Below are 20,363 nucleotides of genomic sequence, written 5' to 3'. Positions count from 1 at the left end.
ACCGTGGCTCTATAAGGCAGACATTTGCTTTTCTGTGTTTTGACATAGGCTTGCTGAGTCATTACAATACACAATTTATTTATTTATTGGTTCGATTTATATGCCGCCCTTTTCTGGAGACTCAGGGTGGCTTACAATGTGTTAAGCAATAGCCTTCATACTTTTGTATATACCTGCTTAGTAAGGCTTTCGCCCCCCCCCCCCAAGCAGTGTTCTTTTTTATACAAAGTCAGCTTATTGCCCCCACAAACCGGGTCCTCAATTACTAATTGAGACAATTAGTCTCAAACAAACCTATTTTATTGTAACAGCTGAGAAATGCAATTTATTCCTAGCTGAATCCCAATTAGTTGCAAAACAAGTCCTTGGGAAGATCCTTTGGGATAATCACCAACCTTTATCTTCTTTGACACCCTGCCAAAGGTCTTACTTGGCAAAGCCCCATGAAGTTCAGAAACAAACAAGAGATGCTGACTGGAAACAGAGTTAGCAATGTTGCTTTTTTGCAAAAAGGCCCAGGTGCCTTTGTTTCTCTTTTAAGCCTTATGGAAGGGGCCAATCATCTCTTGGACTTACTCCTGAGTCGTCCCTTTTGCTTTAGCTGCTCTTGCCTTCTGGCAGCTCTGCGCATGTGTGCACTAGGAACAGGCTCCTCCTGTTCCTCTGCCTCTCTGCTGTCTGACTCTGGGGATTCCGGAGTCCGCGCATCACTCCCAGATGGCCATGGCCCCATCTCTGCCTCCGACGCAGATCCCTCGTCTGGGCCTTCCCTAGAATCCAGGACTGGCCAATGTTCCTCCCCAGCCCCCTCACTGTCTGACTCTGCTGCCAGCTCCGCAGGCTGCTGGAGGACCACAACACTCTGCTTGTGGAGACTCAGAATTGCAGCCTAATGAAGTAGAACAGTGTGGCCTGCAGACTGGTGCCAATCCATGAATTGTTTGTTACTGGATTGCAACAAGATAAGCCCAGAATTTGAGAGTGTTTAGAAAAAAATATAGCAGTTTGTCCTTGTTGTAATATCCAAGTGCATAATCAGCAGACTTGTTTCACTGACCAAGACATAGATTTGCTCAGATGTTGTCAAACTTGCACGGGGACTTACACATAGCACAAGCTGCACTCTTGTCATGTTCAATAGGATGATATTGCAATGTGTGATATTTTAGGGTTAGTTTGTCAGCTGTAATCCAAAAATGTATAAATATCTGAGAAAATGTAGGCATTTATTTTTGTAACTTGTTATTCTTACAATTATTTTAATTTTTAATCAAGCCTGTTTTTAATTTATAGTTTAACATAATTAGCTAAATTAGGGAAGTAACATGTGTATTATTTATTTTTATCCCTAATTTCTCCCATCAAAAGATGATTTAAATTGAATTATAACTTTACAGGATAAATTGTTAAAAGTGATATAGCATCACTTCATGTATTTTGGATAAAAGTTAGAAATGAATACTCTTGAGATTTCTAAAATTGATTTAAAACATATTCTTGTCAACATATCTTTGTAAGATTGGTTTCCCTGCTCTGAGTGTTACTAAAACAAAACACAGAAACAGTTTAGATGTATATTATCCTCTGTGAGCAGCACTGTCATCAATCTAATCTAGATTAGATAAATTTACAAGCAAGAAGCAAACTAACTTGTCACATTAAAACTTTAAATGTAGATATATGTAGTGTTTTTTTCTAAGTTTATATAAAGATAAAGGTAAAGGAGTCCTGGTTGATTTTATTCAGCTAGTCATTGCTGACTATATGGGGTGCTGCTCATCTCCCTTTCAAGGCCATTGAGCCAGCACTGTCTGAAGACATTTCCATGGTCATGTGACCAACATGACATCACGGAGCACTGTTACCTTCCCATCAAAATGGTACTTATTTATCTACTCCCATTTGCATGCTTTCAAACTGCTAGGAGGAGCTAGGGTAAGGTGACCAGATTTTAACATTGGTAAAGAGGGACATTGTGGGCGTGGCTTATTTTGTGGGCGTGGCTAGCTGGTCATGTGACTGGGTGGGCGTGGCTAGCTGGTCATGTGACCGGGTGGCCATGGCTATGTGTATAGGGTAAGGTGAACAGATTTTAACATTGGTAAGAAGGACACCATTGTGGGCATGGCTTATTGTGTGGGCGTGGCTTGGAGGCCATGTGACTGGGTGGGCATGGCTAGCTGGTCATGTGACCGGGTGGCCATGGCTATGTGTATAGGGACTACTCAGAGGGCTGAAAAGTCATTTCTGACAGGTCCTCACACTTTTGACTGGTCCTCACACTTATGACCATCCTCACATTTATGCCCGTGCAGCATTCTTAACAACCATGTCACTCATTTCACAACTGCTTCTCTTCACCATGATGACAAGATAGGGCAAAAATGTAAAATGTGAGGACAGTCGTAAGTGCGAGGACTGGTCAAAAGTGCGAGGACCAGTCAAAAATAACTTTTTCAGCCCTCTGAGTAGTCCATATGCACAAAAGGACTAACCAGAGGGCTGAAAAAAGTCATTTCTGACAGGTCCTCGCACTTTTGACTGGTCCTCACACTTATGACCATCCTCACATTTATGCCCATGCAGCATTCTTAACAACCATGTCACTCATTTCACAACTGCTTCTCTTCACCATGATGACAAGATAGGGCAAAAATGTAAAATGTGAGGACAGTCGTAAGTGCGAGGACTGGTCAAAAGTGCGAGGACCAGTCAAAAATAACTTTTTCAGCCCTCTGAGTAGTCCATATGCACAAAAGGACTAACCAGAGGGCTGAAAAAAGTCATTTCTGACAGGTCCTCGCACTTTTGACTGGTCCTCACACTTATGACCATCCTCACATTTATGCCCATGCAGCATTCTTAACAACCATGTCACTCATTTCACAACTGCTTCTCTTCACCATGATGACAAGATAGGGCAAAAATGTAAAATGTGAGGACAGTCGTAAGTTCGAGGACTGGTCAAAAGTGTGAGGACCAGTCAAAAATAACTTTTTCAGCCCTCTGAGTAGTCTATATGCATTAAAGGATACAGCAATAGAGAGGGATGAAGGAAGGGAAATTAGAGTAGGAGTGAGGGTAAGAGAGGGAGGAAGAGAGGAGGAGAAGGAGAAAGAAAGAGGAAGTAGGGAGGAGAAAAAGAGGGTGGGGGGAAGAGAAAGTAAGAAGGAAAGAAAAGAGAGAGGTGGTAGGTTTGAGGAGAAAGACTGCTGTACAATAAAAAAGATGAAAGGGAAGAAAGCCAACCCCAAGCAAATATAAAGATATTAAGATAAAGAATGAATTGTTAAACTTTAAAGAATAAAAGAGAACAAATATGAATAAATAGCAATAATTAGAAACACACATACAAACATACAATGTATTTTCTTTGAACAGAATATTTGGCTGGTTCACAAATTTAAACAGCGTTTAGTCATTTCAATTAAATTTACAATTTCTATATTTCCTTTTTGCCATATTTATTCCTCATCTATTTTTTAAAAAAAACAATATTACCCTTCATCCTCATCTCTAATCTTAATCAAATTCAATTTTTCCCTTCTATTCTATATTATACCCCTTCCCATTGTCATCTATTTTTATATCCATCCTCACATTGGTTAATTATGTAATTATGTAATACAGTTGTTTAATACAAATTCAACATTTTAATATAAATCAATTAGTTATATAACTATCTTTTTTGTATATTAATCAATATGAACATGAATATTCCAATTATTTCCATGCAATCCAATTTCTTACAAATCAATTAATTATATTTACCAATAATAATAAACCAAATAATTTCCCCCATATATTCCTCCAACCACAACTTAATTGCTGGGTCGCCTGCCCCTCGCCCTGCCCCGCCTCCCATCCGCGCGGCATTAGCCTACCCTAGCCCAGGGCTGGGCAATTGTGGCTCTTTTACAACCTGTGGACTTCAACTCCCGTCGAGCCCATTCTGGGGAATTGTGGAGAATTCTGGGAGTTGAAGTCCACAAGTCTTAAAGCTGCCAAGGTGGGAGACATCAAGCATGAGGCTGGCCAAGTATCCTCCTTGAGAGACAACAGTTGAACATCAGGAGAGCTGTAAGAGGGCAGGGCTACATTTGGAAATTTTCGCATTTTTGCAGGTGGTGCATTACGATCTGGTGTCTGCAATGGAGAGCAAAATCCGGCTTCTTCTCTCCGCTGTAAGGGCGGCATCAGGATTCCACCTTGGTATATTTGCAGCGCAAGGCAGCCCTCCTCTCCTGTCACTTGGGACTCGGAGCGGTAAACAGCGTCTGGTTCGGGGAGCAGCCGGATTTTACTCTCCATTGCTCTCTCGGCCCCCTGCAAGCTCTCGTCTCTCGAGGAGCGCTCCCTGAAATGGCGCGGGAAACTTTGGTTGGGCTTCTCGAGAGACGAGAGCTTGCAGGGGGCTGAGAGAGCAATGGAGAGCAAAATCCGGCTGCTCCCCGAACCAGACGCTGTTTACCGCTCCGAGTCCCAAGCGACAGGAGAGGAGGGCTGCCTTGCGCTGCAAATATACCAAGGTTTTTTTTTTTTAACACTGATCAGCTGTAGGTTGGCCCTTTGAAGCCCCGCGGCAAGAGTTCAAACAGTTTTTTTTCCCTCTAGCCATCAGCGGGGACTCGGGAGGCAGAATGAAAAATCGGAACTTTTTTAAAACGCCGCGGGACGCGGGACAAATTGCTCAAAAGCGGGACTGTCCCGCCAAAAGCGGGACGTCTGGTCACCTTAAGCTAGGGCGAGGATGGGAGCTCACCTCTTCATATGGCAATCGGGTCTCGAACATGGGCTGCCAGCTTTCCAGGTGACAAGCCCAGTGTCTTAACCACTGAGCTATTATTCTGCCCCTCAAAGTTTATGTAAAGGTATTTAATGTGGAGAATTGCTACTTCACTTGTAACTATCCTATTCCTACTGCAGAAAAACAAAAAGTTTCAAGTGTAATATTGGATCTTTATATTAATTACCTATAATATACAATACCCTTTCAATGAATAATCAGTTTCTGTTCTCTTTTTTCCTAAGTAGTGTTTGTCCTGATTATATTTGTTGAAATGTAACTTTATGTCTGCCAAATCTAATTTAAAAAGTCTGCATTTTGCATCTTTTTAAATTTATTTTTCCAACACTTTATATTATATTTTATAAAAGTATTTATCTACAACATACTGTATTGGAGATAATAAACCTTGATTCTTCGTTACCGATAGTTTGAGAAGTGCTGATCTAGATCACAAAAAACAGGGATCACGCAGATTGGAAAATGAGACCCAGTTTTGTGTAACCTGCAGGCACCAGGCTAGAAACCTGGAGCCTGTGAGTTCTAGTCTTTGCTTTAGGCATAAAAGCTGGATGGGAGAGGTTGGGCCAATCACTCTCTTTCAGCCCAATTCATCTCATGGGATACTTGTGAGGGAAACAGGAGGAAGGAATATGTTTTCCGCCTTGGATTTTTTATTAAAATAAAAAGATGGGGTAAAAAAAATCTTTAAAAATGATTTTGTAGGACAAGATATGAGGCACGATTTTACATGGGTATACTGTGCTATTCACTTGTAATCAAAGCTGACTGTAATTGGATGTGCTTAGATATAAAGCAGGGGTGTAAAACTCGCAGCCTGTGGGCCAGGTGGTCATGCGCTGGCCATGCCCACTCGCATTTAAGCGAAGTTGTGATATATCACGTGATGTGTCATCGCAAGTTTGACAGCCCTGATATAAAGTGACAACATCTCACATTTTATGTCCTCCTGAATGCCATGCAATATAGTACTGACACAACTTCTGCAGTAGTGTAGCTCTGCATACTCTAGGCCCATGATGGCGAACTTATGGCACGGGTGCCACAGGTGGCACGTGAAGCCATATCGGTGGCACGCAAGCTCAGCTCTGGCACACATGCATGCACTGGCCAGCTCATTTTCGGCCTTCTGGGAGCACCAGAAGTCAGGAAACACACTGTTTGCGGCCTCCGGAGGGTCTCTTGGGGGGTGGGGAAGGCCGTTTTCATTCTCCCCAGGCTCCTAGAAAGCTCTGGAGCCTGGGGAGAGCGAAAAACAGGCCTCCTGGGCCCACCATGCCATTGCGTGCCAAAAGCGGGGGGGAGCACAAGGGGGCGAGGCACATAGAATTATGGATGTGGGCATGCATGCATGTGACCCTACTGCGCTCCCCCCGCTTTTGGCACACGATGGCAAAAAGGTTAGCCATCACTGCTCTAGGCTGTGTCTTCAAGCTACATTGGCTTTTCTGGAAACCTTGATTCCTCATCTAGACCTGCTTTCTGTTTTCGCTGCTACCAGTATAAAATATTTTTTAATCCAACATAGTCTGAATGATGGCTACAGCTTTCCTCTTTTACTTTACTTTAGGCTGTTAGTAATTTAGATTATGCTTTTGTTCTTAATTAGTAAAAATTTGCTCTGGCTCAGGAAAAAATCCATTCCACACAATTATGTAGACTAATATATGCATAGATAGGGCAACTTGCCATCTTTCAAACAACTATTCAACTGCTGATATGAACAGTTAACAAAAGTTAATTCTATTTCATCAACTTTAGAAAAGAGAACTTTGGATTTTAAAAACATAGAAAAGGGGATTTATGCATGTACTTTGACAAAAATTTAAACTGTCTTTCTCAAGATGGCAGGACTAGACAGTACTGTATTATTTAATAAAGTCACAACAAAAATTATAATTTGAAAACAATTAGGAATGAATATATACTACTGAATTTTCTAGGTATGACATATTAAATATGTGGGCAAATAAAAAGGTTAAAATATTTCTTATTAATGGATCAGAATGCAAAACTTAAATAGTGGTCATAAGATTGGAAAATCACTGGCAGAAATTTCAAGTTCTAGTTTTGCATCCAGCATTCTCCCGTTCAATTCCCTGTATCCATATCAGAAAGCAAGCATACAGAGCCATTCAGTTCAGTTAGGAGAGAGAGAGAGAGAGAGAGAGAGAGAGAGAGAGAGAGAGAGAGTGAGAGTATAGATGTAGAAGTGAATAAACTTGAAATCTTTAGACTCACTGCAAACAATAATGTATGTAATTGGGATGGACAGTTCCAAGGGAGTGGCCTTTGCTTATTCCAGCTTCAAGCCTTCACTGTAAAAGATGATGGGACGGTAAATCTGATGGATGGTGATGATATATCTGACCCTTGAAACTTGGGCAGATGCATGAGTGAAGATGCTTGAAAGAGCTTGTTTCCAAACTTACACTAATACCTTAAAACATACTTTTTACATGTCTTGTGCATTGGTACAATGTGCAATTTAAAAGATTTGATGCATTTACATTGTTTTTATGGTAAACTAAAACAACATATTCTTTTTTTCAGATAAAACTGTACTTGGCAGGTAGTAGTAAACATTTGCTTCATTGTGGCCTGCAAGTTTCACACATTTAAACCTTAACATTAAAAAAAATAAAAATTGCATCAGTTATAAGGAAAAATAACTGCTTTTAGTTCTTTGCTCTGAAGCTCCACCTTGCAAAAAGCTTGATTGGTATAATATTTACAATAAACACATATAATGTTTCACATGTATTCTGAGAACTACTACAACTATCTTTTTAGAAAACTGTAAGACAGCCAATTAATTTTCAAGCTCAGTAAATGCCGAGCTGTAAAAAAGGCAGCAAATTGATAGAGAAAAATCATACTTTTATGCCATATTATTGTCGGTATTTTTGCGGCTTAGATCCTAACCTTGATACTAGGAGGCAAAGGAGAAAGATGCAGCAAATCAGTTTTATAAACTTCACAATTTATTCGTAATCAGATTCAATGAATTTTTCCATTTTTATGTCGTTTTGCTGTGTTTTTTAATTTTCTTTATGGGTTAAATATGAGGTGCTTGCTTGTGTAATAGGTGTAGAAATCACTACCTTTTGAATCATACAATGATACTAAAATAGTTCTGACCTGCTGTAGTTAAATTACTGAACTGAGAAGTGACAAAAATGACAAAAAAATAAGCTCACGCCTTCCTTCCTTCCTTCCTTCCTTCCTTCCTTCCTTCCTTCCTTCCTTCCTTCCTTCCTTCCTTCCTTCCTTCCCACTATGACCAAACTGAGATGAATATCATTAAATGAGCCAACCACTTATTTCCAAGCATATTTCTAAATTGAGAAATCTGTTTTCTCACTTTTGCCTCTATCTGCAGTCAGATTTTTTTCCCCTCATACTGTCTGAAATGCTGTACCACAGAATCTAACTTCCCTAGCAACAAAATCTGTATCTAGCACCATAGTATGGACGTCATGTTATCTGTTAATTAATAGATCTCAACTAATACATGTGGGTTTGCCTTTGCAGAATGCATTTGCCAGAGGGCTACAATAGTGCCAGGTCATTAGAGATATCCACCTTTAACTATTAATTCCATTCTATCATACCCTAATTAAGTAGTACTACATAAACAGAAATATAGACTAGAAAGAATCTTGAGGAGCTTGATATATTGTGCCTATTAATAATCAAATCTATCTTTAAATCTATGCATATTTAATAATAGGTCACCCATCACCCATAATGATTAGGGTGCCTACTACATCAATAATCTAAGAGTTGCTTGAACAAATTAAATGATTTTAGTATATACGTCAGGGGTGGGTTCTAAATTTTTTTACTACCGGTTCTGTCGGCGTGGCTTATTTTGTGGGCATGGCTTGATGGTCATGTGACAATTATTTAGGATTTAGCAGAGGTACTGGTCTACCAGACTTTTAACTGCTTGCAGAGTTGTACCGATCTACCCATTTATTATTTGCAGGCACTGGTCTACCCATTTATTTTTGCAGGCACTGATCTACTCATGTATTTTTGCAGGCACTGGTCTACCCATTTATTTTTGCAGGCACTGATCTATTCATGTATTTTTGCAGGCACTGGTCTACTCATTTGTTTTCTTTTAACACTGATCAGCTGCGGGGCGGCCCTTTGAAGCCCCACAGCAAGAGTTTAAACATTTTTTTCCCCTCTAGCCATCAGCTGGGACTCAGGAGGCAGCAATAAATTTGGGATGGGGCCAAATAAAAGGTAAGAATAACACGGGGGGGAGGGGCAGGGGCAGAACCAGTTCGGTGATGTCATATTGTCACCGCTACCGGCTCGGGAGAAACGGGCCGAACCGGGAGGAACCCACCACTGATATACATCAAGATAGAACATACATACAATAAACCTGTTAGTGGAATAAAATAAAGCTCCAGTATAGTACCGTATATCATAAATGATTCGTTTATGAGTGGGATTCAAATATATAAATTATTAATGACACAATATGAAATGTTATATATTTGACTCCAGCCTAAAAACCTGATTCAGTATGCTTCCAATTTTTAATTTGCCTTAAGAATCATCATTTAATATAAGGATAATGACACATTTTTTTGTTCTTGGAATGGAAGGCAAACAGCAACAGATATACCACTGATTTTCATGTCTGGTCATAAGTTGCTCAGAAAAAGTTTTTTCAGCTTTGTAATGTTTTATCATATAATTTATTTATTTTTTAAAAAAGAAATAGTGTAAAAATGGAACAATGTTTCAGTTTAAACTTACAACGACGTCAGTTCTCATCTTCCCCAAAGTCTTGATTAAATGAGCATAATGATAATCTTCCATTTGCCTTAAAATAGCTGTCATGCTTGCAACAAAATTTCCCTGAAAATAAAGCAAAATAAACAAAGATGTCACACAATATGCAAATTATCAGCAATTCCAGGCAAATCGCAAGTTATATAAACCTTTCTTTTTAAAAAAATAATTAATAAAAATATGAATTTACTGCTGTTACTTCTTAAGACCCTATAATTTTCTGAGCACTATATTGTTCCACGTATATGCTTTGTAAAACTCTTGGCTCTTACTATCTTTTAATAATTGTTCAAAAACATTTTTCATCTCTCTAAAATACAATTAATTATATGAGTTACTGTACCATAATTTTTTAATGAGTGAATTGGATCAGAAAATAGGAATTTGTATATTGTGCCCTGAAGACATGAATCCTAAATTCAGTAAATCCTGCAAAGTATTATTTTGGCGCTGTGTGTGTGTGTGTGTGTGTGTGTGTGTGTGTGTGTGTATACACACATACAACTGTCCATTTGGTTCCTGATCAACGCAAAGTATATTTTGCTTCATTTACTTACAAGGTAAAGGAAAAGGTTTCCCCTGTTCAGTCGTGTCCGACTCTAGAGAGCAGAGCTCATTTCTGTTTCTTAGCCAACATTGTCTGAAGACATTTTCGTGGTGATGTGACCAGCATGACTATACACGCCGAGATGCACAGAATGCTGTTAACTTCCCATTGAAGTGGTACCTATATATTTACTCACAATTGCATGCTTTCGGACTGCTAGGTGGGCAGAAGCTGGGGCAGGTAACAGCAGCTTATTTAGCTTCATGTCTAAGGTGAGACTAGAATTCATGGTCTCCTGGTTTTTAGCCTTATGCCTTAATTATCATATAAAACTTGATCTCAGTTGCATTAAATAATGTATTGTATAATATTTTAAATCTTCTTTTAAGTGCCGCTACAACATCTAACGGGAATGGCACTGAACTCTACCTTATGTAAATATTGTGCTTCAGCATGTGTGGAATATGAATGTAGCTTAAAGCAGCTGTACCCACTTCCACTGCATGTCCCTAATAACTATATTGAAATAATATATTCTTTTGCACAGATCTATACAGATGTTCTTTTGCATGCGTTTATACAGATGTTCATAAAAATGCATAAATACGCAACCATTATCATTAAGTCCTGACTATAGGCAAAATAAGGAATTGAAAGGCCCTTGTTTCTTCTTTTATAGCAATCATTATCTACACAAAATAATGAAAACATGGAGGGAGACAAGACTACTTACATTGAAATTAGATATTGTAAGGGACAAATTTTCTAAACCAGATAAACATATTCAAACATTTACCAGCATCTGCAACATCCTCTAAAATATTATTCTTTTATGTTGTAATCTCATGATAATGTACGATTTGACTGTTTTCTCCAAGGTATTTTTTATCTGTTAAACTACTGAAGTTCGCAGATGACACAACAGTGATCGGTCTCATTCAAGACAATGATGAATCCGCATACAGACGGGAGGTTGAACAACTAGCCTCGTGGTGCGACCAGAACAATCTGGAACTGAACACACTCAAAACTGTAGAAATGGTGGTGGACTTTAGGAGAAACCCTCCCATACTACCACCTCTTACAATAGTAGACAACACAGTATCAACAGTAGAGATCTTCAAATTTCTAGATTCTACCATATCTCAAGACCTAAAATGGACACTTAACATCAAAAACATCATCAAAAAAGCACAACAAAGAATGTACTTTCTGCGCCAACTCAGAAAGCTCAAACTGCCCAAGGAGCTGCTGATACAGTTCTACAGAGGAATTATTGAGTCTGTCATCTGCACCTCTATAACTGTCTGGTTTGATTCTGCAACCCAACAAGATGGACACAGACTTCAGAGGATAATTAGAACTGCAGAAAAAACAATTACTACCAACCTGCCTTCCATTGAGGATCTGTATACTGCATGAGTCAAAAAGAGGGCTGTGAAAATATTTACAGACCTCTCACATCCTGGACATAAACTGTTTCAATTCCTACTGTCAAAATGATGCTATAGAGACTGCACACCAGAACAACTAGACACAAGAACAGTTTTTTCCCAAATGCTATCACTCTGCTAAACAAATAATTCCCTCAACACTGTCAAACTAGTTATTAAGTCTGCATTACTATTAATCTTCTCATCGTTCCTATCCCCCATCTCCTCCCACTTATGACTATATGACTGTAACCTTGTTGCTGGTATCCTTACGATTTATATTGACTGTTTCCTAATATGATTTGATTGCTTATTTGTTCCCTATGACTATCATTAAGTGTTGTATCTTATGATTCTTGATGAATGTATCTTTTCTTTTATGTACACTGAGAGCATATGCACCAAAGACAAATTCCTTGTGTGTCCAATCACACTTGGCCAATAAAGAATTCTATTCTATTCTATTCTATTCTATTCTATTCTATTCTATTCTATTCTATTCTATTCTATTCTATTATGAGCCATGGTGATTCAGTGGTTAGAGTGCAGTATTGCAGGCAAATTCTGCTGACTGACGCCTGCTACCAGTTCGGCAGTTCGAGTCTTACCAGCTCAAGAATGACCTTCTATTATTCTGAGGTTGGTAAAATGAGGACCCAGATTGTTGGGGGAAATATGCTGACTCTGTAAACTGCTTAGAGAGAGCTGTAAAGCATTGTGGAGTGGTATATAATTCTAAGTGCTACTGCTATTTTAAAAAACCTTAGCCTCAAACTCTTACATGCATTTTAATTCTGATTAAAAGATTGCATAATTAATTTTCTAGTTAATGTTTTAGAATGTGGTCCTCAGGTTATGGCCATTTGTTCCATGACCATTCAAAGTTATGACAACATTGAATGGGGAGTGAGATTGGTGTTCTGTCCCCGTCTCTCTCTCTCTCTCACACACACACACAAACAGTCAGCCAGGAGTTAATAAAAGCAGCAGTCAAGAATTCCTGTGAGCTAACAGAATTGGCAGCAGCCCAGTAGCTGCCTGCCAAAGACTTTACTCAAAAAGGGAAGTTTTTCTCCTCCGTCCGATACACCAAAATAAGTCCACAAAGCCAAATAATTGTCAAGTTCAGTCCATAATAAATCCAAGGAGGGCATATAACAAAGTTCCAGAAACGCAGTATGACTTGCTAGCTTTTCAGTTTTGTCCGTCAGAAGGCCTGAATGGCCACCACAGCCCCTTTTATCCCCTGTGGGATGTGGTCCAGTGACTCAGCTTAATCTCTGGCACGCCTCTTTTTCTGCTGCGTGCGCTTATCTTTCCGACGCTGTTGGGGATCCAGCCAAGACTCATCTCCATCGCTGTCTAACTGCGGCTGCTCAGAAGTGCCTGGCTCCTGGCTTATCTCTTGGCCTTTGGAGGACACCTAAGGCATTGCCAGAGAGGAGGGTCCTGGAGAGGGAGGCCTTGCGAACTCCTCTCCTTCACTTTCGAAGTCTTCTCCCTCTGATAATACGGGCTCAGGGGTCGGAGTCACAACAATTGGTGACCTGTACTTGAAGTTGTGGTTGTTACAGTGTCCCTATGGTCACATGATTGTAATTCAGGTGCTTGGCAACCAGCTAGCAATTACAATTGTTGCAATGCTCTGCATTCATATTATCACCATTTGTGACCTTCCCTGCCACTTCCCATATGTAAGGTCAATGTGGGGGAACCCAGCAGAAAGTTACAAGTCATCCCCACTGCTTTTCTGTCCACCCGTGATCTCTAGTACCTACCTGCCCATCTAGCAACTACGCATGGCACCCACTCAACCTCCATACCAGCCCCCCATAGCACCTGTCTGCTTGCCTGTACTCCACAGCATTTACTCGTGGCACTTGTCTGCCCACTCACAGCTATCACCTGCCAGCTTGGTTGCCTGAGACTCTTGCCTCTTCCCATGTCATGGTCATGTGAGGTCCTCACTTAACAACCTACACAGTCCTGAAATTATGATGGCAACTTAGGACTGCTGGGATTGCTATCACTAAGTGAGGCAGTCATATGACATCACTCTTTATGACACATCACTTGCCAATGGAAATTCTGGTCACAATTGCCATTGTAACCCAAGGACTACTTATAGAACATACTCATTCAGTAGGAATTCTTAAGGTAATAATTCTAAATAATCATGAAAAAGGAAAACATACACCTTGGTGGTGCAGTGGACTAAAGTGCTGTTAAGTAGCACTTAGCTGCCAACTGCCTGCAATTACAATGCCTGGCGAGTTCAAATCTCACCAGGTTCAAGGTCGACTCAGCCTCCATCCTTCCAAGGTAGGTAAAATGAGGACCTGGATTGTGAGGGCAATAAGCTGACTTTATATAAAAAAGAACACCACTTTGGGGGGGGGGGCGAAAGCCCTAATAAGCAGGTATATACAAAAGTATGAAGGCTATTGCTTAATGCATTGTAAGCCGCCCTGGGATTTATATGCCACACCCGGAGAAGGGTGTCATATAAATCGAACCAATAAATAAATAAATAAATAAATAAATAAATAAACAAACAAACAAACAAACAAACAAACAAACAAACAAACAAACAAACTTAATATGGGTCCTAAGGGAAAATGTCAAGTTAACTTTATGAATGTGAGCTAAGACTTCCTGGATTTAGACACAACTTCTAAATCAATACCTTAAGGAACGATGATTAAGAAGGTATCTCCTTTGTACATTTCTGACTTATTTCCTATTCAAATGGATAATTACATAAGATTAATATTTGTGCAGATGAATCCACTTCTTATTTTTCCAATACCTTCAGTTTTTATCAAGGGATGCTAATCCTCTCTTTGTAATTGTACAGAATTACTTTATGTGAATTACTAAGATAATGTTGATCAGTAAATAAAAAAAAAACTAATCATTGCACGAATTGAAGTCTACATAAAATCATTTCATGAATTATCATTATGAGAGTTTCTTTAGCATTATATTTTTAAAAAATTAAGAAATCATGTTAAAAAATTCTAGTAGGAATAGTAGGTGTGCTGTGGGAACAGGAATAACTTCCAGCCAGCTTCCCAATTGATTTTGCTTGTGGGAGACCACAGGTAATGTCAGAAATTGTGATCACATGCCTGCAGGAATATTGTGATGGATCAGTGGTGGGTTACTATTGATTTGCCCTGGATCGAGTGAACTGGTAGTGGCCGGATGTGATGGATGTTGCAAATAGTTGCAACTTCACAGCCAAATGTAAGTCCCCTTGTTCAGTGCTATCATAACTTTGAATGGTTGTTGAATGAGTGGTTGTAACATAAGGACTACCAGTATATCCAGTGAATATCAATAACATGAATTATGGTTTCTTTTTTTTTTCTTTGCTGATTTGGTTCATACAATACATTTCATTTAACTACTGTATGTATTTGCTTTGACTTAGCATGATATGTGAACCCAGCCACTATGATTTGTAAACCATGGTTGATGGATAGATTGATAACATTTTTGCAGTTGGAAGGATACATTTTTTAAAGTTTTTATTCTGTTATTGATGGGTGACATGGATTAGGTAGTTACATGGCAAATTCTAATGGATTTAGATGATTAATTTTATTAATTTATTATATTTTCTTATCACCATATCCTTACAAATCAAGATGTACATAACTGTGATGCTTGATCTTACCAAACTATAACGTTAACATTAAAAAAAATTATCTACTACATTTCAAATGATAGATGCACAGCATACAGAAAATAATATATTTCACTCTAATTTCTACATGGTGAAGAATAATCGAATGGGATATTCACTCAAACATTTGTTTTTAAAAAATAGGTTTACGAATTTAGGAATGTATACTTCATGTGTAGAAAATAAATTCTGAATTTTATTTTTTAGTAAATGTTTTATTTTTTATACGAAGTCAGCTTATTGCCCCCACAAACCGGGTCCTCATTTTACCTACCTTAGAAAGGATGGAAGGCTGAGTCAATCTTGAGCCTGGTGAGAATTGAACTCGCAGTAATTGCAGGCAGCTGGAAGCTAAATACTACCTTTAACAGTAGCATTAGTCTGCTGCGCCACTCAGATATAATGTTAGATGTTGATATTGTAGCCACTAATTTCTGGGCCCATTCTTCAAAGATCTTTAATATTTCAAGTGTTCTAGTATTTTGTGTAATTTGGTAAATGCCAATTCTAAAATGTAATGGTAAAGAGGAATGACCTTTGGAGACTGGATGAAAAGTTGTAGCCTAGGGAACGGTTTTGACAGGCAAAATAGGGATGAATTATACTTTCATATTTGCAAGATTCTGTTAATGTAGCTTTACAATAATGTAGAGTTAGCTTATCTAGTCATTTCTTTTGGTCTACCTGGTAAGGCTCTTATGCTGAAGTACAAAACAAAACTATATAAATTTCTTCTGCACTGCAATCGATTGATAATAACAAACAGGAAACCTTAATACTGAATCATATATTTGTCAAAAATTCACAACTCGGGTCTTGCAAAAACAAAACCTATGGATTTCTTTTTTAAGGCTTTGCCCCCTATATTGGTCTTTTGAAAACACTTCCTTCCAAAGAATACAGAAATGTACTTCTTGCATGATGTTTTATTAAAATATTAAGTCACAAAAAACACTTACCATAATAAATTTTCTAATCCAGAATAAAAATCTAATTTGAAATTTTCTCCTAAAAAAACTTTTAATTGATCAATATAAATTATTTATACATTATTTGCTATTTATCTTGTATTTAATTTTATTTCTCTAAAAATTGCTTTTAACTGTAATATTAAATTCCAAATAGATATAAAGCTAGGGTGTCTAAGTACAGTACAACTGAATAATTTATAGATATATTTTGCATAAAAATCCAATCTGTGTCAATACAGAAATTATGAGTGCAGTTTATGACTGAAGGTTAGTTTGCAAAGCAAAAATTACTCTTTGTGTAATAGTAATGATCTATGAAGCTTTTCTAATTTAATTGTTATGGTACTTCTTTAAAGTCTTACAAAGGAAGCAATGTGAAGAGAGGAGGTTTTATAATTTATATATTTGAATTACATTCTATCAAAAAATCCATTTCAAATAAATGGAAGAATCCAGGTTATAATAGAATCTTTTATGGACAGAAGTCAACATAAAAAAGAGAGAGAATAGTCTGAGATATTGATCTTTTCCCACCACAGAAAACTTATTAAGACTGAATTGCTCCTGCCTCTATTAAGATCTGGTTGAAAGCCCAGTACATCACAGAATACAATTGAGGTAATCTTGAGATTTCAGTTATCTCAGTTGGGGTGAAAGTTATTTAGCTGCTTCATCTGCTTCTTTATCATTAAAGATGCAGGGCACATTGTTAACTATAGAATGAATTGCATATGGTATACAATAACTATGTATTATAATACGGGGGTTCATTTACTGGCTCAGTTGTTCCTGTCTTTCTTGTTGCATGTATGTTAAACATGTGATTAAGAACATTTCTGAAGAACTTCTATTTTTATTTATAGATTAAAAAAGAGAGATGAATAATCATAAAGGGAACACAGATCAATTTGCTGACTTTGCTATAGTTATATAAATGTAGCTTTACAATTACAAGTACAATTTTATACTACAATTTTATACTACAAGTATAAAATTGAAATTGATTTTTCAAAAATCACATTTCTCTTTTTCTGCATGGAACGTTACGCTATATTAGGGATGCAGAGATGAAACAGTAAAACATGCAACTGATTACACACTAAAAGCTAACCTAGCATTTTTCAAAACATTTTATAAAAATCAATTACTTCCTGTTGCTTAATATTTGGTTAGCTTACATTTAGTAAGTCTAACTACTGTAGTGTTAAGTAGATAAGGGCTGCACTAGCTAATTTCAGGTCTTAAAATTATAGAACATACTGGTATATATCACCATGAATAAAGATTAATTTGATCTGAAATTGAAGCATTTCCCAGCAGGTTTATCTAGCCATCAAGTTTATCCTTCTTATCTTTTGTTTCAGTCTCATTCTTACTTCCAGGAAGGAAGGAATGATTATCTAGATGGCCAATGGGGAAACTCAGGAGTCCAATCAATGACCTATTTTCCTCATTTCGTTACTTCATTTCAATTGAGTAACGTGTAAGGAAATTTGACTCATACAGAATAGAGATGGGTAATGGGGGGAATGCTGTTCTGCTACCATGCCTTCTCACTTACTGGGAGAAGGGAATCTAGGAGCTGGAAGGCAGGAGTTATTGCAAACCTAGAGGAATGTGCTGCAAATGTTTTCTAAAGCTGAGCCAATACAGTTAGTGTCCACTTAGCGAAATATTCAAAGTTATGATGGAACCTCCACATGGGTATGAATAACCCAGTTCTGAAGTTCTGATGGCCATTCCAACCGTGGTCATGTGACTACATATCAGGCACTCAGCAAGCAGTTTGTGCTGATCCCCCACTCAAGCCCCAAGCCCACTGGCACAGCCATGTCTTTAGGCCCTTACAAAAAGATAGAAGGATTGGGGCCAACCTCACATCAGGAGGCAAGATGTTCCAGAGGACAGGAGCAACAGCAGAGAAGGCTGTCCCCTGGACCCCGCCAACCAGAGTACTCCCGCTCCTCCTCTGCCAACATGAGTGCTATGGGCCAATCCCAGTGGGGTGAGACAGTCCCTCAAGTAACCTGGACCTAGCCATGAAGGGCTTTAAAGGTGATCACCAACACCTTGAATTGCATCCAGAAGCAGACCGATAACCAGTGCATCTCAAGGAGCAGTAGTCTCACAGGGGCCATTTTTTTGGGGGGGCCAAAAACTACCCGTGCCACCGCACTTTGCATCAGCTGTAGCTTCCAAATGCTCTTCAAGGCTAGAGTGCATTACAGTAGTCCACTCATGAGATGACTAGCCTGAATGACTGAGCAGAGAGAATCTTGGTTTTTATAAAATTTTGTTATTTATTATTTTTATAAATAACTCAAGGCATACAAAATTGTTACGATATTTTCAGGATCAGACTCAATAAATAATTTGAGAATTAAGAGTTCAAATATATCTCTCTTTATTTACATAAGGCATTCTATATTCACTGAATATTCACAGATAGAAGCAAAGAAGGGATGTATGCAGCTCCTTATATATACAATGGGTGGAGCTAGATATGGGAGTGGTGAAGTATGAATACATTAAGAAGTGAAGAATAAGTTAACCCCTGATACCCTGTTCATATACTATTTACATAATGGAGAATAAGGCATTTACTTGTGACAAATCCCCCTCTAAATGCCGATTCGATATATTACACCAATTACATTCAGATTCAGAACAATATAAAACATGTAACTTAGAAGTCAAGTATTTATGTTGCTTGGACGGCAAAGGCTTTGTTAATATGTCAGCTATTTGCTCTGATGTTTCACAATGAACTGCTTTGATAAATCCATCCTGAGATAACTGTCTCACATGTTTAAATTTTATATCTATATGTCTGGACCTTTGTCCAATAGCATCAGATCTGGATATTTCGATAGCAGCTTTGTTATCTTCATGCATGATAAATGGTAAAGTGGGTTTTTTCCAAATGTCAGAAAGTAAATCATTAAACCATACAAGGTTATTTGCTGCTTTAGATAGACAAACATATTCTGCCTCTGTTGTTGAAGTGGCTACTAAATCTTGTTTGCCAGTGTACCAGTAAACTGGACAACCGTTAAGGAGAAATATATAACCAGATGTGCTTTTTCTACATGAAGTATCGCCAGCCCAATCCGCATCGGCGTAACATGTGAGGATGGGCTCCTTGACATTATTAGGTTCCAATAACAAACAAAAGTCTAAACTATTCTTCAAGTATCTTAATATCCTTTTGACAGCTTCCCAATGGTATAGTGTTGGTTTGCTGACATGTCTGGACAATAAGTTGAGAGGCAAGGCAATATCAGGTCTAGTCCAATTGGAAATGTAAAGAAGGGAACCTATGATTGACCTATAAAATGTATTATTTTTGAATTCAGGGGATGATTCATCTGCATTCCTTAGAAAATCAGTTTGCATGGGAGTGTCACAGGGCTTAGCATCACTTAAATTACATTTATTCAAGAGCTCTATGATTTTATCTCTTTGAGAAAGTTTGAATCCCCTTCTGGTTTTACTGATTTGAACACCAAGATACTTATTTACTTTACCCAAAGATTTCAGTGAAAAATGTTCATTTAGTTTTGTTACAAATGTTTCTCTCCTCTTTTTATGTTTACCTATGTACAAAATATCATCCACATAGATCAATACAAATTCTATGGAATCATCATCCTTTTTTACAAAGAAACAATTATCAGCAGTAGTGGCACTGAAATCCATAGTTTTAAGTACTTTTACTAAACAATCATACCATCGTTTACCAGATTGTTTTAACCCGTATAAACTTTTGTTTAATAACCAAGTCTCATTTTTGTTTGTGTATTGACTGTGAGGTGCTCTTACATATATTTCTTTATCTAATTTTGCGTGTAAATACGCAGTCTGTATGTCATATTGGAACACGTCGAGATTGAGTGCTGATGCTATAACTAGAGCTGTTTTGACACTCTCTGTTCTTACTGTGGGAGAGTATGTGTCTGTATAATCCTCGGGATATTTCTGTGCATAACCTTGTGCAACTAATCTAGCTTTGTATAGTGTATTGCCTCCCTCTAAATTTTTAATTTTATATATCCACCTAGTGCCAATGATGGTTTTGTCCTTTGGTGCAATTGCA

At 38.1% G+C, this 20,363-nt stretch overlaps 1 protein-coding gene across 1 annotated transcript in view; it reads right to left on the bottom strand.

Moving 5' to 3' along the window:
- DOCK1 (dedicator of cytokinesis 1) overlaps positions 1-20,363 on the bottom strand; it is a 437,647-nt gene that overhangs the window by 176,857 nt on the left and 240,427 nt on the right. The window contains exon 28 of the mRNA XM_070945964.1: positions 9,590-9,691. Within this exon, the coding sequence (XP_070802065.1) occupies positions 9,590-9,691 (102 nt within the window). The remainder of the gene's footprint in view (positions 1-9,589; positions 9,692-20,363) is intronic.

The sequence above is a fragment of the Pituophis catenifer genome, unplaced genomic scaffold (genome assembly GCF_029215685.1).
Source record: "Pituophis catenifer annectens isolate HBS135680 unplaced genomic scaffold, rPitCat1.0.hap2 SCAF_6, whole genome shotgun sequence".
Classification (NCBI taxonomy): Eukaryota; Metazoa; Chordata; class Lepidosauria; order Squamata; family Colubridae; genus Pituophis; species Pituophis catenifer.
The sequence above is the reverse complement of the archived record's forward strand: the minus strand, read 5'-3'. Positions and strand labels throughout refer to the sequence as shown.